Source organism: Anomaloglossus baeobatrachus, chromosome 2 (genome assembly GCF_048569485.1).
Source record: "Anomaloglossus baeobatrachus isolate aAnoBae1 chromosome 2, aAnoBae1.hap1, whole genome shotgun sequence".
NCBI lineage: Eukaryota > Metazoa > Chordata > Amphibia > Anura > Aromobatidae > Anomaloglossus > Anomaloglossus baeobatrachus.
The window spans coordinates 535,019,371-535,044,108 of record NC_134354.1 but is presented as its reverse complement, the minus strand read 5'-3'; the positions used below and the strand labels follow the sequence as shown (position 1 = coordinate 535,044,108).

The following is a 24,738-nucleotide window of genomic DNA, read 5'->3' as shown; positions in this document are numbered from 1 at the left end:
ATGTGGGGGAGCTCCACTGTTTCGGCACCTCAGGGGGTCTCCAAACACAACATGGAATACGCTAATTATCCCAGACAATTTTGCGTTTGAAACGTCAAATGACACTCCTTGCATTCTGAGCCCTGCTGTGCGCCCAAACATTTGATTTCCACCACATATGAGGTGTCTGTGTACTCAGAAATTGCACAATACATTTTATGGTGCCATTTTTCCTGATACCCTTGTGGAAAAAAAGCTACCTGGTTGAAGTAACCATTTTGTGGTAAAAGAATTTTTTTTTTTTTATTTTCACGGCTCAACTCTATTAACTTTTGTGAAGCCCCCAGAGGATCAAAGTGCTCAATAAGCATCTAGATAAATTCCATGAGGGGTCTAGTTTCTAAAATGGGGTCACATGTGGGGGAGCTCCACTGTTTCGGCACCTCAGGGGCTCTCCAAACGCGACATGGTTTGGCTAACGATTCCAGCTAATTTTCTGTTCAAAAAGTCAAATGATGCTCCTTCCCTTCCGAGTCCTGCCGTGCGCCCAAACAGTGGTCTTTCGCCACATATAAGGTATCTGCGTGCTCAGAAGAAATTGCCCAACAAATTTTGGGGGTTCATTTAATCCTGCCAACCTTGTGAATATGCAATATTTGAGGCTAAATTAACATTTTTGTTGCAAAAAGTAAAATGTTAATTTTTTCCTTCCACATTGCTTTAGTTACTGTGAAGCACCTGAAGGGTTGTTAACCTTCTTGAATGTGGTTTTGAGTAGCGTGAGGGGTGCCGTTTTTGGAATGGTGTCACGTTTGGGTGTTCTGTGTCATGTAGACCTTTCAAAATCGCTTCAAATGTGCTGTGGTCCCTAAAAAAAAAAAAAAAAAAAAAAAAAAGTGGCTTTGTAAATTTTGTTGTAAAAATGAGAAATTGCTCATAAACTTTGAACCCCTATAACTTCCTTTAAATTTTTTTTTTCTTCCCAAAATTGTTCTGATGTAAAGTAGACATGTGGGAAATGTTATTTATTAATTATTTTGTGTCATATGTCTCGTTGGTTTTAGACCATAAAAATAAAATAAAAAGTTTGAAAATTACAAAATTTTCACAAAATTTCCGTTTTTTTCACAAAAACGCAAAAAATATCAGCCTAAATTTACCACTAACATGAAGCCCAATATGTCACGAAAAAACAATCTCAGAATCGCCAGGATCCGTTGAAGCGTTCCAGAGTTATAACCTCATAAAGTGACACTGGTCAAAATTGCAAAAAATGTCCTGGTCTTTAGTATCAAAATAGGCTTGGGGCTGAAGGGGTTAAATGTAATGACATTTAGCTCTATAAAGGTGTCACATTGAGGTTCTTACCTAAATACACTGAACAAAAATATAAACACAATACTTTTTTGTTTTTGCTCCCATTTTTCATGAGCTTATCTCACAGATCTTAGACTTTTTCTATGTACACAAAGTGCCTTTTTTTCTCTCAAATATTGATCTCAAATTTGTTAAATCTTTGTTACAGAGCACTCCTTCTTTGCCGAGATAATCCATCCACCTCACAGGTGACATATCAAGATGCTAATTTAACACTATTATTGCACAGGTGTGCCTTACGCTGGCCACAATAAAAGGCCACTAAAATGTGCAGTTTTATCACACAACACAATGTCACAAGTTTTGAGGGAGCCTGCGGTTGGCATGCTGACTGCAGGAATGTCCACCAAAGCAGTTGCGCGTGAATTGAATGTTCACTTCTCTACCATTAGCTGCCTCCAAAAGCATTTCAGAGAATTTGGCAGTACATACTGTATAACCGGCCTCACAACCGTAGACCACATTTAAGCACACCAGCCCAGGAGTTCAACATCCAGCTACCCGGACAGCTGCTGCAATAATCTGGTTGCAAAACCAAAGAATTTCTTCACAAACTGTCAGAAACTGTCTTGTGCATGCTAGTCGTCCTCATCGAGCTCTCCACCTGACTGCTGTTTTTCTTTGTAATTGACTTGAGTGGACAAATTCTCACATTCAATAGCATCTTACACGTTGGAAAGGTATTCTCTTCATGGATTGTACAGGGCAGATGGGAGACTGCGTGTATGGCATCGTGTGGGTGAGCGGTTTGATTTGGTCAGTGTATTGAATGGCCCATTGTGGAATTGGGGTTATGGTATTGGCAGGTGTATGTTTTGGACAGTGAACGCAGGTGCATTTTCTTGATATTCTTGATACCATTTTGATTGCACGGATATACCGTGATGGGATCCTAAGGCCCACTGTTGTGCCATTCATCCACAACCCTCACCTCATGTTGCAGCATGATAATGAATGGCCCCATGTTGCAAGGATATGTACACAATTCCTGGAAGCTGAACACATCCCAGTTCTTGCATGGCGAGTATACTCACTGGACATGTCACCCATTGAGCATGTTTGGGATGCTCTGGATTGTTGTATACGAGAGCATGTTCATGTTCCTGCCAATATCCAGCAACCTCGCACAGCCATTGAAGAGGAGTGGATGAACATTCCACAGGTCACAATCAACAAGCTGATCAACTCTATGCGAAGAAGATCTGTTACATTGTGTGGGGCAAATGGTGGCCACACCAGATACTGATCAGGTTTCTAAACCCCCCCCTTCCCCCGTCCACAACCCCAATACTGTAAACTGTACATATTAGAGTGGCCTTTTATTGTGACCCACATAAGGCACACCTGTGCAATAATCATGCTGTCTAATCAGCATCTTGATATTCAACACCTGTGAGGTGGATGGATTACCTACGCAAAGGAGAAGTGCTCCGTAAGGCTGGAAGGCAACTAGAACCCTAAACTAAGGACTACAGTAATTAAAATATAGAAAAGATCTCCAGCTTACAAATGCATAAAATCAATTTCTTTTATTCCACAAATTAAAATCCAAAGTACAGGACTTGATCCAATATATTAAGAGCAATTAGAAATGCTGTCTAATTGCTCTTAATATTTTGGATCAAGTCTGGTACTTTGGATTTTAATTTTTGGAATAAAAAATTGATTTTATGCATTTGGAAGGTGGAGATCTTTTGTGTGTCAAGTCCCTGCACCAGCAACGCTGTTATCCTTGCTTCTAAAACAGGGAGGTGTTCCTATACAGGTGAGCTGGTTAAAACCCTTTCTTCACTATTACTAATTAAAATATAACTTATTTTCAATCACTAAAAAGATTTTTAGATTTTTTATATATCATAGACACACGGCAAACTTTTAAAACCACTAAATGCAGTGACCCTTAGCAGATCTCATTTGTTAGAGCCATGCTAGCTGCTTATCAGTTAATCTTCCATCTGGGCTTTCTCTTATTCTATCCGCAGCTCAGTATGCTATATATCTATCACTCCTATTATTGGCGATCACAGCATTTGCTTATTAAAATACTATCAGTAGCCTCCCCAACATGTTTCACCGCACTGGTGTCATCAGGGGGCGGAGGCTAACACTGATGACGCCAATAAGAGAGCCCAGATGGGAGATTAACAATGATAAGCAGATAGCAGGGCTATAACAAATGAGATCTGCTCAGGGTTACTGCATTTAGTAATTTTAAAAGCTTGCTGTGTGTCTATGATATATAAAAATCTAAAACTCTTTTTAGTGATTGAAAATAAGTTATATTTTAATTAGTCCTTAGTAGGGTTCTAGTTGCCTTCTGGCAAATTGTAAATTAATGCTTATTAACCATACGCTGACTAATAGAACAAGTTCTTCTAAGTCAAGCAAGACTGGAGTCACACTGTGATATGCTAATGACCTTTGGCTCCTACCTTGATGCAAGTATGAGCTGAGTGTCAGTATGACTGGGACACCCCTCTTCACCAGGCCCCAGTCACAGCTGCAGCAGAGGGCCTGGCCATGTCACTTCGCCCACTATACATGGCTAATTTGCATATGAAGGGGCAAGGCATGCAAATTAGTCATGTGCTGGAGACCAGAGATCAGTGGAGCAGATGGCCTATGCGGCATCCCATGAGCTAGCATGCAGCAGCGTGATAAGGTCATCACTCTGCGACCTCATCACTGTGCTGTTAGTAACATAGCCACGGAGGTGGCGAGGATGTGGCAGCCGGCGGGGACATATAAGCGCTCGGTGAGCTGAAGACAAGAGTGGGACGATCGCCGGGGGTGGTGGCGGCCCGCCAACCCCAATCCCTGCTTGTTTCAGCCGCATCGCAGCTCAGAGAGTTCGCCGTGCGACATGAGTGCCAGTGAGGGTTAGTACAATGTTTTTTGGGTTTGTTTTTTTTTTGCAACACACAAATATGCCAGGTGGGGCCCAGGAAGGAGGACATATACACCAGCAAAGGGACAGAAACCTGGATGGGGACATAAAGGTGCATCTTAAATTAGCATATCAAAAAGTTAATTTATTTCAGTAATTCAATTCAAAAAGGAAACGTATATATTATATAGTCATTACAGAGGGATCTATTTCACGTGTTTATTTCTGTTAATGTTATAGAAGACTAAAAAAAATCATGTTAAACTCAGAAATGTTGGTGTACTGAAACGTATGTACAGTAAATGATCAGCCTGTGGCACTGCTGAGGTGTTATGGAAGCCCAGGTTGCTTTGATAGGAGCCTTCAGCTCGTCTGCATGGCTGGGTCTGGTGTCTACTCTTCCTCTTGACAATACCCCATAGATTCTCCATAAGAGGTTTAGGTCAGGCGAGTTTCCTGGCCAATCAAGCACATTGATACTGTGGTTATTAAAACAGGTATTGGTACTTTTAGCAGAGTGAATAGGTGCCAAGTCCTGCTGGAAAATAAAATTTCCATCTCCAAAACATTTGTCAGCGGAGAGAAGCATGAAGTGCTCTAAAATTTCCTGGTAGACAGCTGTGGTGATTTTGGCTCCCCAAACCATCACTGATTGTGGAAACTTCACACTAAGCCTCAAGCAGTTTGGATTGTGGCCTCTCCACTCTTCCTCCAGACTCCGGGACCATGAATTCCAAATGAAATGCAAAATTTACTTTCATTTGAGAACAACACCTTGGACCACTGAGCAACAGTCCAGTTCTTTTTCTCCTTGGCCCAGGTAAGACGCTTCTGGCGTTGGTCTATTGTGGCTCGACACAAGGAATGTGACAGTTGTAACCCATGTCCTGGATACGTCAGTGTGTGGTGGCTCTTGAAGCACTGACTTCAGCTGTAGTCCATTGCTTGTGAATCTCCTCAAAATTTTTGAATAGTCTTTTCCTAACAATCCAAACAAGGCTGCAGTTATCCCGGTTGCTTGTGCACATGTTCTACCACACTTTTTCCTTCCACTCAACTTGCCATTAATTTGCTTCGATACAGCATTTTGTGAACAGCCAGCTTCTTTAGCAATGACCTTTTGTGGCTTAGGGTACCTTCACACTTTAGCGATGCAGCAGCGATCCGACCAGCGATCTGACCTGGTCAGGATCGCTGCTGCATCGCTACATGGTCGCTGGTGAGCTGTCAAACAGGCAGATCTCACCAGCGACCAGTGACCAGCCCCCAGCCAGCAGCGAGGTGCAAGCGACGCTGCGCTTGCACGGAGCCGGCGTCTGGAAGCTGCGGACACTAGTAACTAAGGTAAATATCGGGTATGGTTACCCGATGTTTACATTAGTTACCAGCGCACACCGCTTAGCTTAGCGCTGGCTCCTTGCTCTCCTAGCTACAGTACACATCGGGTTAATTAACCCGATGTGTAATGCAGCTACATGTGCAGAGAGCAGGGAGCCGCGCACACTGCTTAGCGCTCGCTCCTTGCTCTCCTAGCTACAGTACACATCGGGTTAATTAACCCGATGTGTACAGCAGCTACATGTGCAGAGAGCCGGAGCCGGCAGCACAGGCAGCGTGAGAGCTGCGGAGGCTGGTAACTAAGGTAAATATCGGGTAACCACCTTGGTTACCCGATGTTTATCTTGGTTACAGCTTACCGCAGCTGCCAGATGCCGGCTCCTGCTCCCTGCTCGCTTCATTTCGTCGCTCTCTCGCTGTCACACACAGCGATCTGTGTGTCACAGTGGGAGAGCGCCTTTGAAGAAAACGAACCAGGGCTGTGTGTAACGAGCAGTGATCTCGCAGCAGGGGCCAGATCGCTGCTCAGTGTCACACACAGCGAGATCGCTAATGAGGTCACTGCTGCGTCACAAAAAGCGTGACTCAGCAGCGATCTCGGCAGCGAGCTCGCTGTGTGTGAAGCACCCCTTACTCTCCTTGTCGACTATGTCAATGACTGCCTTCTAGACATCTGTCAAGTCAGCAGTCTTGCCCATGATTGTGTAGCCTACTGAACTAGACTAAGGGACCATTTTAAAAACTTGGGAAACCTTTGCAGGTGTTTTGTGGTAATTATTCTCATTTTCTGAGATGACTTTTGAGTTTTCATTGGCTGTAACCCATAATCGTCAACATTAACAGAAAAGAAACACGTGAAATAGATATGTTTGTAATGACTATTTATACCAGGAGTAGGACATATATACCAGGAGGAAGACATATATACCAGCAGTAGTGTAGCTACAGGGGGGCAGAGAGGGCGGTCGCTCAGGGCCCCTGACCTGGAGGGGCCCACCCCGAGCTTATGAGCTGCGAGCGCTGCAGGGGCAGAGAAGAAGCTCTTTCCCAGATGAAGAAAATGCATCCTAGTCGTGCAGCAACCAGGACCTGCGATGATGTCATACCCATGTGACCGTGTGGGAGGAGCCGCAGAATTTTGCTGAGATACTGAATGAGATGAGGACGACACGTGACCGGTAATGCGGGATGAGGGGGGCATGGGTCGTGGTGAGTGGCATATACAGGGTGTTTGAGATATGGGGTTTCAGGGTGTTTCAAAGATGGGTAATTTGGAGTACAGGCTGTGTGAGATATGTGGGGCATGGTGTGTGAGATGTGGGATATAGATAGGCAGGCTGTGTGGGATATGCAGGGCAGGGTGTTTGAGAGGGTGGGTTAGTTTGGGTACAGGTTGTGTGACATGCGGTGCAGGGTGTGTGGATATGTGAGTGTGATGGTGCAGGGTGTGTGGGACAGGGGGTAGGGTGTGTGGGGTATGAGGGTGCAGGCTGTGTGGGATAGAGGGGGCAGGGTATATAGGGGTGCAGGCTATGTTTGGGATATGGAGGTGCAGGGTGTGTGGGGGTATGGGGGTGCATGGTGTGTGGGATATGGGGTTTCAGGGTGTTTGAGAGAGGGGTAATTTGGGGTTCAAACTGTGTGAGATGTGGGACAAGGTGAGCAGGCTGTGGGATATGGGGTTGCAGGGTGTATAGGATATGGGGGTGCAGTGTGTGGGAAGTCGAGGGGTACAAAGTGTGTGGGATATGGTGTTTAAGGGTGATAGAGAGGGGTAAGCTGGGGTACAAGTTGTGTGAGACATGCAGGGCAGGGTGTGTGTAGGATAGAGGGATCAAGGGATATAGAGGTGCAGGCTGTGTGGGGTATGGGGGGGTAATCTGTGTGGGACAGAGGAAAAGGGTGTGTAGGATAGAGGGGGCAGGGTGTATAGGATTGCAGGCTGTGTGGGATATGGGGGTGCAGGGCGTGTGGGATATGGAGGTGCCGGTTGTGTGGGATAGCGGAGTACAGGCTTTGTGAGCTAAAGCACCACAAAGGAGCTGAAGATGAGGGATAAGTGAAGTGCTCCACCGTGGAGCTGAAGATCCAAGGAACTTTTACTCTAACATCTGGGAGGGGGAATATGAGTGTTGACTCAGTATACAAAGTGACCACACATTTTGGGAGGCAGTAAGGACAGTGTGAGGGCACAGTATGTTAGGAGCAGTATACAAGGGACTGTATGAGGGCACATTGTGAAGGCTGAATGGTGTGAAAAGGCAGCAGAGTATGGAGAGTAGGCAGTGTGCCGCGGGGCACAGAAGTTGTGGACAGTGTGTAGGCCATTGTTCTTATCACAGGTACAATATGTTATATGGAGAGCGTATAGGATATGGTTAATAAGGGGAATAGTTTGACAGACATTTTTTTATAAGGAAAGACGGACATAATTCATGGTGGGAGGATGGTGGTGTGGTATATGAGGGTGACAGTGTGGAGGCCATGTATCATAAGGCGGACAGTGTGGGGGTTACTTTTTGGTCAGGGAGCATAGAGGGGGGAAATATTTTTTCAGGTGCACAGTATAAGAGTTATTTAGTGCACAGCATGTGCAGGTGTAAGGCTAGTTTCACACATCCGACTTTTCGCCGGTTTGCCGGATTCAGCGCACGCCAGTACAGTGTATACAGTACAATGGCAGCGCTGTAACTTCCGTGTCACATACTCCGGTCACATGACAGCATGTGACTAGAGCTTGTCGTGCTGCCACTGTGTGAAACTAGCCTAATAATGACTTATTTTTTTAGAGCATTGTGTTGGGCTCTGTTGTAGAAAACCAGAGAAAATGGAAGTCTGTGGATGTCCAAAGTCCTCATGACATCTGGACCAGTTGAAAAAGAAAGGGATGAGACAAAACCAGTCAGAGAAGAAGTCACCAATGAGGTACAAGAATGTATGGGTGCTTTTATACTGGACAATTGCCACCTTTAAAGGGAATCTGTCCCCAGGTTTTGTCTCCCCGGACTGAGAGCAGCATATTGTAGAGAGAGACTTTGTTTGCTGTCATTTTTATAAAATCATTGTTTTTTCTGCTGCAGATCTAGCAGTTATACAGAGATCATGAATATGCTGGACTACCATTAGTCCTCTAATGATAATCTACTGCTGATCAGTGATTTTATCGAAACTACACCAAGCAGCCCAGTGAGTGACACATCGTTTGAATCCAGATCCCTGCCCCTACATTATGTTCCTCTTAGATTAGGTGGCAAAAACCTGGTGACAGATTCCCTTTAAATGACCGTCAACAAGTTGGTTATATGAAGCCAATCGGCAGTCGTTTAATGGCCTGTGACTGCAGGCTTGTGAATCCTCATAGTATACGCACAGTGCACTGTCAGGGTTTTCCAATACTGGAGGTGAGAGCAGGCAGTCGTGTGACTACAAGTGTGTGATTTACAATTTTCCGGCCACATCTGCATGATGCTTTAGTCTGACTAGGCTATGTGCGCACGTTGCCTTTTTTTGTAACCACAAAGATGCATTTTTGTGCGTTTTGGCAGCTAAAAAATGCACAAACGCACTCGTGGTAAAAACGCATCCAAAAAACGCACGCGTTTTTGTTGCTGCATTTTTTCCAATGCATTGCATGGGTGGAAAATGCTGTTAAAAACGCAGAAATAATTCACATGTTGCATCTTTGTGGTCACCACAAAAACACACCTAAAACAAAACTGCAATGTATGGACAGCAAAAATGAAAACTCATAGACTTTGCTGGGGAAGCAAAGTCATGCAGTTTTTAGACCAAAAATGCACCCGAAAAAAATGCGCAAAAATACAGCGTGCGCACATAGCCTTACTGGTTCTTTCTGATCACTCAGTCCGAGGACAAAATCAAACGTGCACTGCTTCATTGGATAACATTGAAGACAATGACAAACCAAAGACAAAAATAACATGGACATATACCCTGCTGTAACTGAATAAAAGCATAGTGCATATGAACATAGGGTACTTAGTAAGCACTGTTTTTGGTTATAAAAAAAAAAAAGCATAAACCCATTCTACCACGACAAGCTGTACCCAGTCGGGATAGTACCTACACTCTCGAATATTAAAACCTTACCATGGGTCAAAAAGGCCTCAATGTGAATAAGGGCTGAGAGTGACTGGGTACTAACTGGACACACAGCCATGGAAAGCATAGAATGAAATGCCCAGCTCACTAAGGATGGGGGCAAACCCTATTTGTACTAAAAACGGATTTTTGTGTACTCACCGTAAAATCGTTTTCTCTTAGCCATCATTGGGGGACACAGGACCATGGGTGTTATGCTGCTTATCCATAGGAGGACACTAAGTAAATGCAAAGATGTTAGCTCCTCCCCTGCAGTATACACCCCCTGGCTCAGCCAGGCTACTTCAGTTTTAGTACACAAGCAGTAGGAGAACAAGTAACAAAAAACGTGAGTGAATACAAAAAAATAACAAAAAAGGTACTGAGACAGAAAAAAGCTAAGGCCCAACAGGGCAAAAGGGAGGGTGCTGTGTCCCCCAATGATGGCTAAGAGAAAACGATTTTACGGTGAGTACACAAAAATCCGTTTTTCTCTGACGCCTCATTGGGGGACACAGGACCATGGGACGTCCTAAAGCAGTCCATGGGTGGGTAAACAATAAACAACGCAACCCAAGGACTAGGAACCAGTCCCAGATAGCCAGGAGCGCCTACTGAGATAGGTACTCCACTATCGTTTGCAGAATTTTCCTACCTAGGTTCGCCTCAGCCGTAGCCTGGGTATGGACTCAGTAATGCTTTGAAACAGTATGTAGGCAAGACCAGGTCAGAGCCTTACACCCCTGTTCCACTGAAGCCTGATGCCCAAGAGGTGCCAACTGCTCGCGTGGAATGAGTCCGCAGCCCACTAGGAATGGGCTTGAGTTGCAAGCGGTAGACCTCCTGGATCACAGAGCGAATCCAGCGAGCCAGCGTTGCCTATGAAGCTGCCTCTCCTTTCTTAGGCCTTTCAAGAATGACGAACAAGGAGTCTATGTTCCTAAAGGGGCTGTCCTAGGTACGTAATATCTGAGAGCCCTCACAAGGTCTAGCGAATATAGAACCCTTTCCACCCCAAGGACTGGGTGTGGACAACAGGAAGCCAAAACAATGTCCTCGTTCATATGAAACGGGGAAGTAACCTTCGGAAAAAATCCGGAAGGGGGCGTAGAACCACCTTGTCCTGATGAAAGATCAGAAAGGGTTCGCGGCAAGAGAGTGCTGCCAGTTCCGAAACTTGTCTGATGGACGTAATCGCCACTAAGAATGTTACCTTCCAGGAGAGAAGAGCAAGAGAAGATTCCTTAAGAGGTTCAAAGGGGGACCTCTAGATACCGTCCAAAACGAGATTGAGGTCCCATGGGTCCAGCGACCGTTTATACAGGGAAACTAGATGGGAAACACCGTTGAGGACAGTCTTGAGTTGCGGATTGCAAGCTAGGCGGTATTGATAGAATATCGAGGGAGAAGAAACCTGCCCCTTAAGGGAGCTGAGGGCCAACCCATTTTGCAACCTGACTGTCAAAAAAAAAAATCAAGAATTCTGGGGATTGCCAGAGGCATAGGTTGGACATTAGATTCCCTGCAGTGGGAAAGGAAAGTTTTTCACGTACGGTGGTAAAAACGGAATGAAGGCCAGCTTTCGGGCACTGTACATGGTGGAGATGACCGCAGGAGAGAATCTCGCTCTTGTTAAAGTCCAGGTCTCAATGGCCAGGCCGTCAGCTTCAGGGCTCTTTAGTTCTGATGGGAAATGGGCCTTGGGTCAGCAGGTCTGAGATGCTTACGAGGCGCCATGAGCAATTGTACTAATTCAGCATACCAGGCGCACCTGGGCTAGTCCGGTGCTATTAGTATCACTGGGACTCCTTCTGCCTTGATCTTCCTAATTACTCGCGGCAGCAGTGGCAGAGGCAAAAAACATGTAAGGCAGACTGAAACGACTTCAGGAGACTAGAGCATCCGCGCCAATGGACTGTGGATCACGTGACCTGGCTAAGAACGCGGGTACCTTTGCGTTCAACCTTGAGGCCATTAGATCCACGTCTGGTGTACTCCAGTGAGTGCAGATGTGTGGGAACACTTCTGGGAGGAGAAAACCACTTTCCGGCAGCCAGTCCTTGGCGACTTAGAAGGTCCGCCGCCCAGTTCTCTACTCCCGGTATGTGTAACGCTGAAAACACAGACCCCCGTCGATTCGGCCCAGGTGAGGATCCTGAGGACCTCGAGATTAGCTGTCTTGCTGCTGGTACCTCCCTGCCGATTGACCTACGCCACAGCTGTTGCATTGTCCAATTGGACCTGAATCAAACGACCTGCTAGCAGAAGGGGGAAATGACCTAAGCGCGAGAAGATCGCGCTGATTTTCAGGTTGATTTCTGGGAAGGGAAGACTCCTGGGGTGTCCAACGTCCCGAAGCAGTGTGGAGCCAGTACGCTGCTCCCCAGACTAAGAGGCTGACGTCCGTGGTCAGGAGTAGCCAGTCCACTTGGGGAGAAAAACTCCTTCTCGATATGGAAGAGGACTGAAGCCACCAGCAAAGCACATACCTGACTGAAGGTGTCAGGTGAAAAGTTCGTCCAAGGAAAGGGGGCTCTTGTCCCAGGCAGCTAGAAGCGCAAGCTGCAGTGGGCGGTGGTGTGGCTAAGCGAGCAGCACTGCCTCTATAGCCGCCGCTATCCTACCTAGCACTGTCATACTGAATCGTATGGAGCGAGAGGAGTACGTAGAGGGCAGTGTACCGCTTGTTGTAGAGCAGTCACCTTGTCTTGAGGGGAAAATATCAAGCTCCGAAGAGTGTCCAAGGACATGGCCAGGGAGGTGACGGATTTTGACGGGACCGGGGATGATTTGACTGGATTCAGAAGCCGCCCTAAGCGGGATAGGGTGCTCACAGAGATCTGCACGCTGGTTGAGCCCTTGATGAGGAGGTCATCCAAGCAAGGCAGAACAGCCACTCTCTTGGCGTGAAGGGCACTCATGGCGGCCGCCACGACCTTAGTTAAGAACCTTGGTGCTGTGGCAGAGCCGAGGGTAGGGCCACAAATGAAAAAGAAAAAAAAAAAAAGGAAGTCCTGCACCGCGAAGCGGAGGAACTTTTGGTGAGCTGGAGCGATGGGTATGTGCAGGTACGCTTCCCTGATAGCTAGGAAGGCAAGGAATTCTCCTTCGACCATAAAGGTAATAATGGACCCTAGGAAGTCCATTCTGAATCTCCTTACGTGCACATGTTTGTTCAGGTGTTAGAGGTCCAGGATGGGACGAACTGACCCGTCGTTTTTTGAGGACCACGAGAGGTTGGAATAGAAGGCCTTGAACCTCTCGCCGTCCGGAACAGGTACCATCACCCCTGCCGTTTGAAGGGAGTGGATTGCTGAGGAGAAGGCCTCGTGGTGTTTTGGAGCCTTTGGGGGGATTTGAGAGAAAAGACTGACCAGGGGATCGGGTCCAGGATTCAATGTGGTAACCGGAAGACACAAGGTATCACACCCATTTGTGGTCTGAGGCGGCAGCCCAGATGGAGGAGGACGAGACTCCTCGGTCTTTGTCTAGACTGCCAGGACGAGGTGGACTCGAGGAGGGCTGAAGTGGTCGGGCCCTGCGTGTCTAGTAAAAAACATCCTGGTCTAGAGTTGGGGGAGGGAGGTACTCTTTTCCTCCCGTGGCGTCAGACAAAAAAAAGAGCCTGTCCAGATGATCGGCAAACCATCGGTCTGGAAAGGAGTACTGTAAGAGGCTTCTTAGAGACTGAGTCCGCTCTCCATTATCGGAACCAGAGGGCCTTACGGATGGCTATGATATTTGAGGCGGCAATAACTGCGCAGGTAGCAGCGCCGAGGGAGGCCTGCATGAGGTACTCTGCCACCGCAGCAATGTGAACTGTTACATCTGTGAGGGTCTGAGGGAAACTGGTAGTCCTGGTGCCTGTGCGACCCACACGGAAGGGGAGAGGGACCCGCGGCCTCGAGGCAGAGCAATCGAGCTGCTCCACTTGTCTGTCTGTCGGGTCCTTGAAGGAGGATCAATCAAGTAAAAGACAGGAGTGGTCCTTCAGGCAGGCGGAAGCCGGGTGAGGGTCCACCGAGGCCGGATCAGCCCAGCCCTTAGAGACAGCTAAGCCAAAGGGGTACCGGGACTCCATGAGTTTACAAATACCGAAGCGGCGTTAAAATCCCTTTTTTTTTTCTTTGAGGTTTCTTCACCCTTTTAAAAGGAGACCGCAGGGTCAGTAGTAGTGGATGGGAGATCTTCCACATGCAGAGTTTTGGTTGATCGCTGCAATAAGTCCATCGCAGCTTGATCGCTCGGGGAGGTTGAAACCAAGGAATCATCCGGGTACAAACATCATTCCCCTTCCTCCGGCTCCTCAGAGACCGCGGAACATGTGGGAGAACCCCATCTGTGTACCCCAGAGGGAGAACCATGGGGGTTATGCCCTTTTTCTGATCTGCAACCGGTGAAGCAGAGGGCTGATTCTTATCAGAAGGACCCTCTATAGAGGTGTCATCAGGCTGCGTTCTGTCCAGGGGCCCCGAGGGGTGTGAGGACGATGTTGCATAGCCAGCACCAGGTTCTGGGAACTGTGCCCATTCCGGGGGACTGGGAGCCGTAGGCTTGGGCTGGCAGCGGTTGTGGCGGGGGGGTAAGCTACAGGGGCACCGGACTCACAGAAGGAAGAGGTGCTATCATCCCCTAGTAGCTCAGCGTCTTATAGTTGTTGCTGTAGTTGTGCAGGGCATAAAACATGTGACTGCAGCCCCTGGCTGATCAGCCGCAAACTGATTGTAATGAGGGAGCAATGCTCTGCATAGCTAATATGCAAGTGAGGCTATAACTCACCCAGAACACTGATAGCCCTCCCCCCCCTCATGTGTCACAGTTCCTGTGAGAAGGAGGATGTTGAATGTTTCACGAATTTCCATGTCATCCTTGGCCTGCTGTGCAGGGGCCATGCTAATCTTCTGTGTAGCTCTGCATTTGAGCATATGTGCTGCCGAAGCTAGCACCCTGTGTGATGGGGGCGTGGCTTATCGAGTGTTGGAGGGGACGGGACTTAGCTCTGACAAGAAGGCATGAGAAAATATAAACAAAAAAACAAAAAATGGTGGGAAGGGACTCCCCTTCCCTCCTCCAGCCCTGCACAACAATGGTGGACAGAAAAACCTCTATAAGGGTATGTGCGCACGTTGCTTTTTACCTGCTTTTTCTTCTGCGCTGTTTAATGCCAAAATGGATGTGTTCTTCTATTCAAGCAAAGTCTATGGGAATTTGGGTTTCTTGTTCACACTATGTTGTTCAAAATGCTGCATTTTTGTGGCAGAACTTTGGTCAAAAACTCAGCTTTTCAAAGAAGCAACATGTCAATTGTTTTTGCCATTTGGGTTTTGCACTGCAAAGCTGAGTTTTTGACCAAAGTTCTGCCACAAAAAGGCAGCATTTTGAACAACATAGTGTGAACAAGAAACCCAAATTCCCATAGACTTTGCTTGAATAGAAGAACACATCCATTTTGGCATTAAACAGCGCAGAAGAAAAAGCAGCAAAAAAGCAGGTAAAAAGCAACGTGCGCACATACCCTAAGTCTACCACAGCTGTGGCTGCACTGAGTCCTGGGAGCTCTCCCCTCCCCCCGCCACAGGTGGAATGCTATGTAGGAGTCTGCAATCACAGCCCATGTGCATCCAGTCAGTGTGACCTTTGCTCCAATTTCCTGTCAGGGAGCCAGTGTGCAGATTCTCACGCCTGCTGTGCCCGGTCACAGAACGTGTATCAACTCAGACCCTGCCAGAGGGAGTGAGGAAGTTTTCATCTGCTCTGTGCTCTGGAAAAATCGGAATGATCTCACCCTTGCTCCTGTGGAGATGGCAGTCTGGTCACACTTGGTGCAGAACTTGTATCAACTCAGAGCCTGCAAGAGGGGCTGAGGAAGTTTTCATCTGCTCTGGGCTCTGGAAAATCAGTGCCATGAGACCTGTCGTCCAGTGAGTAACAGCCCAGAATCCAGCGTCGCAGGAGGGGGTACGGGGAGGCGATACTCCGCGTTCCCGCCTGTTGATGGTTTGGGAAATCTGTCCCCGAAGGAACCGTTGCCCTCTAGGAACAAAAAAATTCTTGCTGCAGTAGTCTGCAGAGATGTGCCTCCTATAGACACTAAGCTAAAACTTATCTTAGAACCCATAGCTACGCCTCTGTATATCAGGAAAGGGATAAACACAAGGATGGGGACATATATACCAGGATGCCCCCAGGATGGAACATATAAAAATAAATAAATCTTTTTTTATATAGCGCTAATATATTCCGCAGCGCTTTACATACATCAGGAACACTCCCCATTGGGGCTCACAATCTAAATTCCCTATCTGTAGGTCTTTGGAGTGTGGGAGGGAACCGGAGAAAACCCACGCAAACACTGGGAGAACATACAAACTCCTTGCAGATGTTGTCCTTGGTGGGATTCGAACCCAGGACCTCAGCGCTGCAAGACTGCAGTGCTAACCACTGAGCCACTAACCAATATATAACAGGATGGAGACATATATACTAGGAAGGGGTCATAAATACCAGAAGTGGCCCAGGATAGGGATGCATACCAGGAGGGAGACACACTAATTATATATATTATATAAAAACTTGGTCTTTATTGATACAAAACATACAAAGCTGACAAAAGCAAAAGGTTGAAAGCCTACCTTCTATTGACTTACTTCCAGATTACCTTTAAAGGTGAGGCTCTACAGCCAGGTATTGTGTTTTGGGATTATATTTATCTGCGGACACTGCCTTCTTTATATACTTAATGTGCATTATTAGTGCCCTAATACTTCATTGGGGATATGTACAGCATTATTATGTCCATCACCTTGGTTCATCCATTCTTTTTCTCTCGTCAGTCATGTTTTTAATCTTTGTTTTTGTCAGCCTAAAATGTTTTGTATCAATAAAAGCCATGTTTATATACTGTATAAACAGCTGGGTATGCAGCTTTTCGTCATGTGAAAATTATTTTTTTTGCATTGTTTTTGTTAGCACCCTGCCTCTCATATATATATATAATATATTACACCATGGTAACTTCTACTTCTTTTTTAAAGTGTTGCAAGGAGCAGTGTGTGTGTTTGTGTGTGTGTTGGGGTGATATACAGAAAGGCATTGTGTGTATAGGGGATATTATAAAGAGGGGCAGCTTGTGTGTGGGGCATAGGATACAGAGGGACAGCATATTTGAGGGATATCATATAAAGGGGCAGTGTGTGTGGGGGATATTATACAGAGGAGCAGTGTGTGGGGATATTATACAGAGAGGCAGTGTGTGTGAGAGATATTATACAGAGAGGCAGTGTGTGTGAGAGAGATATTATACAGAGGGGCAGTGTGGAAGAGATATTATGGAGAGGGGTGGTGTAGAGGGTGTATTAATTTTCTGAGGGAAATACTTCATTTTTTGGAACAACTTCAAGGGTGCTAACATTTTTGTTTTTTCAAGAGTGGCGGTGAGACTGTGGAAGGTTTGAGGGGTGGAGGCGGAGCTGGCCTGGGCGGAGTCTTAAAAGGGGAACAAAAATGTTACCAGTATGGGGCCCTGAAATTCCTAGTGGCAGCCTTGCAGAGAATTACTTTGCAAATATCCCTTATAACCATATAACCTACAAACAGTTATCAAACAATTATCAAATACATGCACAATTTTACTATAAAAAAAAAATACTGTCGATTCTGAAAGATTTTATTTCAAAATAAGTTATGTTTTACAATTTAATAGTATTTTCTCACTCCCCTTTTATACAACTGCAGCAAATCTAGCATGGAGGAAGAAAATCAACAGCATTTTGCATCAAGAGCCAAAATTTACCCACATATTTATATACACAATTTAAAATGTCAGTGCAACATATTTTAGAGCAAAACTGAAAAGTTCTGTACAGTTTTCCATGCTTAGATAAAAAAAAAAAAAAGTAGTGATGGCTAAGGCAAAATAAATCTGCACACTAATTGGTCCAAAATAAACAAACTAAAAAAGTTAAAATGATTGTCTACATAGTGGTGGTGGGATAAAAAAAAACAACAAAACCCCCGCTAATCATATCCAAATTTACTGGGGTCCACAAAAACATTTCAGCGAAAATAGTTATAGGCATATAGCATAATGAAGGGTAAATCCAGACCGGGTCAGGTCCGATAGGGTCAAAGATTATAGTCCATTTAAAAAAAGGAACCTGTCACCAGATTTGGCGACCATAGGCTGTGGCCACCACAACATTCCAGAATGCTGTATACAAGAGCCCTGGCCGCTCTGTAGAACATAAACACTTTTATAATACTCACATAGGGGGCAGTCCGGTCCGATGGGTGTCAGCTTTCCGGGCCGGCGCCTCCTCTCTATGGCTATCTCCATCCTTCTTTGCAGACCCATGTGCATGACGCATCCTGTGTCATCCACACAGGCAATCATTGTGGTCCTGCGCAGGCGCACTTTGATCTACCCTGCTCAGGGCAGATCAAAGTATTGCAGTGCACATACGCGGGGGCAGTCTTTACCCTTTCCTTGAGCCTGCACATTACAGTACTTTGATCTGCCCAGGACCTCAATGCAGGCCTGTGTGAATGACGTAGGACATGTCATCCACACTGGCCTGTGTAGAAGGAAGACAGATCGCAGCGAAGAGGAGGCGCTGGACCGGATAGCAGCGACACCCACCAGACCGGACTGCTCTGCAGGTGAGTATAATAAAAGCTGTTTTTTTATGTTAAACATAGTGTGGGCCGAGCACTTCAATACAGTATTCTGGAATTCTACATATAAGAGCTCACTAGTGCTGGCCGCAACTTATAGTTGCAAAATCTGGTGACAGGTTCCCTTTAAAATCTGCAGCAGGATATATTTTGGTAGAAAACAGATGTTTTACCTGCAAAACTGTAGCCAATTGTAATGTACAGCTTTGCGGGTAAAATGACAGGGCTTTCCAATTCTAAGTCTTCAGCACCCCAGAATCGCGGTCGCTGCAGGCTCACTCTGTCTGGCCTTACCAAACTATTAACAATAGATTACTGCACTGTCAGAAAGAGCTGGTATGGCCTCATAATGGTCATTTTTAGGTCATAGGCCATCAGTCAAATACTGATTTTATATTTCATCCAGGTTCTCCGGAAAATGTGAATGATTCCGTCAGATGACTCTTATTTCAGTGTCTACAGTGAAGAGATCAAAAGGAGAAATGCGAGCAATGCCACGACAGAAAACAAGATCCGCAGCAGTGGAATTCTGCCTGAATCACTGACCAGTCACCTTAAAGCAGATTACCACAAGCCTCCATTATGTATATAGTACAGGGTCAAACTGCAGAGGCGGATAACAAGTCATAGCATGCTGTCTCTCGACAAAAGCTAGACTCATCCAGGGTGGTAATGTTTCCTGCACAAAGAAAGCAATTTCTTATATGATCAACCTATTGTCGCTATGAAATATTCCATTTAGGACATTATGAGGTTGAATGGGTGTCCGGTGGGTAAATCCTATCCGGCTCTGGCCACACACAGATTAAGAATAAATAGAAACAGATGTGAAGATGATGCTCTACCTCCGAATCAGAAACTGCAAACGAAGAACCTATAAACTTGATCGCAGAAATAGTGAAATACGCATTGAAATACTTTGTGGCATAGCTTCAGAATATGAAAACATTTTGGTTTGACAATTGTACAGAATATTTTATTTACACTGGTTTTGTAGATGAGCTGCCCTAAGGTTCAGAACATGAGGGGCAGCAGAACAGTGCCGGAAGGCAAACTTATTTGAAGTTATTAAGCAAATGTCAAAGGCAATTAAAATATTCACTCAGTAACCCATCAGGACAGTACATGATCGTGTGGTGGTGTTGCTGGCAGTGAAGAACGTATTTTTGCACTTTAAAATGTTGTCAGACTTCCGTTACGCCGAGCGGCACTGCTCTCATTCATCTGCATGTCTGTGTCACAAAGGTGGCTCTCCTCGTCACCGTTCAAATGCTCGTAGATGATGTTGTTAGAAAGGCTTCCATTCACGAGCCGCTCATCTTTTCGTAGAGAGACTGGTAGGTTCGATAGGGTAAGAGACACATCTTTGAAGGCATGCAGTAAAAAAATTCCAATGATAATGGTCAAAAAACCACTGAAAGTGCCAATCATGTCATTGGCAGACATGTGCTGCCACTCTTTGAAAAGAATTGCAGAGCAGGTAAGCACTGAGGTGGTGAAGAATACATAGTAAATAGGCGTCACTAATGAAGTGTTAAATATGTCCAGAGCTCTGTTTAGGTAATTAATCTGAGTGCTTACACACACAATAAGGCTGATCAGTAGGATCCAGGACAGGGGGTTCTTCAGAATGGGGTCTCCAGCAAACAGTCCCTTAATAGCAATTCCCAATCCTTTCACGCATGAGACAGACAGCGCTCCAATCACAGAGCATATGGAGATATAGACTAGTATATTGGACTGGCCATGAGTTGGTGCAACCACAAAAATTAGGATGAGTGACACAATGACCACGCCTGTAGCAAAAAGTAAGAAACCTACAAAAAAAAAATAAAGAAAATAAAAGTTAGGTAAACACTCATTAAACCAGTCAAGGCATTGCATATACTTGGTGGAAGAAATTAAAAGGAATTTGTCAGTCGCCTCTTGCTGGCCAACCCTCGCACAGCATTGATCAGCCTGGCTGCACAGTTGCAGAATGATATGTTATTTTCTAAAACGCCGGAGTGTATAGTTTAAAGAGTCAGAGGAGACTATCTGGAGACACAAGACTTGTCCAGCGCTGCCCCCTGCCCACTACTCCCCGTACTGCTCTAGGTGACGGACAAGTCTCTTCCAATGCACACATAGGAGAAACCTGTCAATCAATTACAGCGGTACAGAAGAAGGAAGCTAGGGGTGGTGCCATGCTAGTCACAACTATCCCTAAAGTTCCCTGACAGATTTTTAAAACCATAGGGTTTTTTTATTCCCTGTGCTTAAGGGGAGGTAATGGTTAATCCCCTCACAAGTGCTCCCTACTGTGCCACAGCCTCTGTGACTTTCCTCCAACAACAACTGCAATATAGAGAATTAGTAAAGCCCGGTCTTTCACCTCTCTCTACGTCATGCTGCAAAAGTATATTCACCGGCATGCGTTACATAATATATTGTACATATTTGCGATATTACTGCATAGCCAAGGAAACAGAAAGAAGTGTAATAGGACCAGACGGTGGAATGATAAGTCTCAGACAGTGGAATGAGTCTCAGACAGTGGAATGAGTCTCAGTGGAATAAGTCTCAGACAGTGGAATAAGTCTCAGACAGTGGAATAAGTCTCAGACAGTGGAATAAGTCTCAGACAGTGGAATAAGTCTCAGACAGTGGAATAAGTCTCAGACAGTGGAATAAGTCTCAGACAGTGGAATAAGTCTCAAGTGATAAAGGGTTTTTTCGTTCATATCACTGAGATCTAGCATTAGTCTGTGAATGTATAATGTATAGCTCCCATGGGTCTGCAATAAATACAATGACTTTTGTTAATACTTCCATAGCAAACACAATTATCACACTGTTGCAGTAGTTATGAGAGGAAATTAGCGAAAGCAAGATGTATTGCAAGTATGATTGCTTTCAGTTTATAACTTACAGAGCTGAACATAGAAGACGCACAGCTAAATAGGCACAATTAACATTACACATTCATTTCATAATATGCAATATATTTTCTGCACTCTATATGCTTTACAAAAAGTGATAAAAAAGGAGAAAAGACTTTGCTCTTAGGTTCCCATACTGAGGCCCAATGTGCAGCATCTATTACAATGGAGGCATGTTTTTGTCTTCTGGCTTACATTTACCGTATATACTGGCGTATAAGATGACTTTTTACCCCCTTAAAATAATGGCTACAGTGGGGGGTCGTCTTATACGCCGGATATACGGGGGGGGGAGGGGTGTATATATATGTACACTGCAGCGTCCAGGGGAGATGGGGGCAGCAGCTCTGGAGCACAGGGGAACGCTGCGGGCTGCAGCCTTTGATCTCCTGCACCCGCTCATATAATATGCACAGCCGCTGTCCATCTCCAATGGTGCTGAAATCGCACGCAGTGAGGGGCTGGAGCAGCGGTGCATATTATATGAGCCTGCGTCCCAGTGTGATCGCACATGCCCACCCCTGTGTTAGATTTGGCCCCCAGGCTGCTGCTCATTCTAAAATAAAAAAGCTTTACTTACCCCTGCAGCGTTTCTTCCCGTGTCCCTGCTTCCACTGTGATCAGGCAGGCAGAGAGCTCAGCCTGCTGTGCCGATCACATGACCGCACTGAGAACCAGGAAGTGGAAGAACAGAAGCACGGAGCCAGACAGGAGGGAGCTCAGCGCTGGAGGAGATAAGGAAAGAGGGTTTTATTTTACTTTGGGCAGCAGCCTAGGGGCCATATCTGACACAGGGGGACTTGTGCGATCTATAGGGGCCATGGGCAGCACTATGGGGGCGATATCTGACACAGGGGGACTTGTGCGATCTATATAGGGGCCATGGGCAGCACTATGGGGGCGATATCTAACACAGGGGGACTTGTGCGATCTATAGGGACCATGGGCAGCACTATGGGGGAGATATCTAACACAGGGGGACTTGTGCGATCTATAGGGACCATGGGCAGCACTATGGGGGCGATATATAACACAGGGGGACTTGTGCGATCTATATAGGAGCCATGGGCAGCACTATGGGGGCGATATCTAACACAGGGGGACTTGTGCGATCTATAGGGGCCATGGGCAGCACTATGGGGGCGATATCTAACACAGGGGGACTTGTGCGATCTATAGGGGCCATGGGCAGCAGCATGGGGGCGTTATCTAACACGGGAACGTGTGCAATCCATAGGGGACCATAGGCAGCACAGGGGAACTTGTGCCATCACAAGGGGGCTATATTCAATATAAGGGGGCCATATCCAGATTAAGGGGGCTAATTTTAGGATGGGGGGCTATGAGGGACATATACCCTATATGATTTGTTAGAGGGACACTGGCATTATAAGATGGACCCCATTTAACATTAAAAAAAAAAAAAATTCTCTTTTCCTTCACCAAATTTGGGGGTGCGTCTTATAATCAGGTGCGTCTTATAAAGCGAAAAATACGGTATATATCATACAGCAGGGGTCGGGAACCTATGGCTCGCGAGCCAGATATGGCTCTTTTGATGGCCGTATCTGGCTCCCAGACAGGGCTCCTACCTGTCTATGGGCAAATGCCGGGGCCCTGGAGAGCCGGGGGGGCCCACTCGGCCTCGTCAGTTCTCCTGTCCCTTGGCCGGGGCCCACTCGCCTTTTTAGTTCTGCTGCCTCCGGCCGAGTTCTGGGGACCGCAGTCCTCGGCAGCAATCTGCGGCGCCGTCACTTTAAGGCGCGCAGACATCCTGTTTTGAATTTCATCTGTGGGCGGAGCTACCGCCTTCTCAGTCCCACAGATGAAGGAGGCGAGCTTCTGTCCGGCGCTGTGTGGGCCCCCTCTCCACCGTGACCTAATCGGGTAAATGCCCTCCCCGCCTCCCCATTATGGGCCCCGGTGAGCTGCTTCTAACCCCCCAGATGTATGCCCTGCCAATCCCCCCCCCGCCGATGCCGCGGGTGCAGGCCCCACAGAGCAGCAGAGTTGTGTGTATTTGTCTGTATGTAGCAGAGTTGTGTTTGTCTGTATGTAGCAGAGTTGTATGTGTTTGTCTGTATGTAGCAGAGTTGTGTGTGTTTGTCTGTATGTAGCAGAGTTGTATGTGTTTGTCTGTATGTAGCAGAGTTGTGTGTGTTTGTCTGTATGTAGCAGAGTTGTGTGTGTTTGTCTGTTTGTAGCAGAGTTGTGTGTGTCTGTTTGTAGCAGAGTGTAGTACCATTGTTTCAGTCCAGTTGTGGCTTTATACAGCAGGGAGGAGCATTCCTTGCTGTACTAAGTGAACATTGGAGCGATTGATCTGTCAATGGCCCTTTAAAAACATATTGTACGGCTCTCGCGGAATTAAAATTAACATGTTGCAATCAAAGCAGACTTTTTTTCATTTGGGAGCGGGGTAGTCTTATACAGTGAGTATATCCCAAATTCTATATTTTTAGGGCAGAAGTTGGGGGTCATCTTATACGCCCAGTCGTCTTATACGCCGGCATATACGGTATGTTTGGTCATAAACACCTATAGGTTATATATACCACCACGCACTAATAATTACTGTACCTGGAGCAGCTAGCTTGATGGACATTTCATTTAAGTTTTCAATCTCCTCTTCTTGAGGGGCATGGATGACCATTACTGTTGATCCCAATATACTCAGCAAACAACCAATTTTCCCATGAAGGTTTAATTTTTCACTTAGGAAATATGAAGACAAGATGGCGCTGAAATATAAAAAGATAGATTTTTGTGTACTCACCGTAAAATCTCTTTCTCTGAGTCTTCATTGGGGGACACAGGACCATGGGTTATGCTGCTGTCACTAGGAGGCTGACACTAAGTAAACAGAAAAAGTTAGCTCCTCCTCAGCAGCATACACCCTGAGCCGGAGGCGGACTCAATCAGTTTAGTGCACAAGCAGTAGGAGGAGAACCAAACAACTCTAGATCAAACTAGGTAAAAACTATAACCAATTATTCATGCGACCAGTGGCAGGGAATATGGCCACTGAGGCAACAGGCAGGTAATATGCCACCAAAAAACACAAACAGGGTGGGTGCTGTGTCCCCCAATGAAGACTCAGAGAAAGAGATTTTACGGTGAGTACACAAAAATCTATCTTTCTCCATCGTTTCATTGGGGGACACAGGACCATGGGATGTCCAAAAGCAGTCCCTGGGTGGGAAGAGAACCATCACCGGAGATCGGTAGGAAACCGCTTCCTCCTGTCGGGCTTGACCCAGACCTACAAAGACCTACCTTGGTACAGGTGTGCTTCTGCCGCCCGCAAAGATAACGGCAAGACTGGCCTCTGCCAAAGCATGTGTGTGAACCTGATAGGAACTAGTAAAGGTATGCCGAGTAGACCAGGTGGAGGCCCGGTGGACATGGTCGACCAACGTCTGAAGTCCAATCCTCCAAGAGGCTTCCCTTGGACCGTAGAAT

The 24,738-nt window shown here is 46.2% G+C and overlaps 1 protein-coding gene and 1 pseudogene across 3 annotated transcripts in view; both read right to left on the bottom strand.

The window, feature by feature from the left end:
- Positions 1 to 14,514: 14,514 nt before the first annotated feature.
- Positions 14,515 to 14,628, bottom strand: LOC142292797 (U6 spliceosomal RNA; annotated as a pseudogene).
- A 2,702-nt stretch (positions 14,629 to 17,330) lies between these two features.
- Positions 17,331 to 24,738, bottom strand: part of NIPA2 (NIPA magnesium transporter 2) — a 52,640-nt gene continuing 45,232 nt past the window's right edge. For all 3 annotated transcript variants that reach the window (XM_075336621.1, XM_075336622.1, XM_075336620.1), the window contains exons 5-6: positions 23,857 to 24,017; positions 17,331 to 20,172 (exon numbers count right to left, since the gene is read on the bottom strand). In XM_075336621.1, the coding sequence (XP_075192736.1) occupies positions 19,529 to 20,172; positions 23,857 to 24,017 (805 nt within the window). In that variant the 3' untranslated portion in view covers positions 17,331 to 19,528. The remainder of the gene's footprint in view (positions 20,173 to 23,856; positions 24,018 to 24,738) is intronic.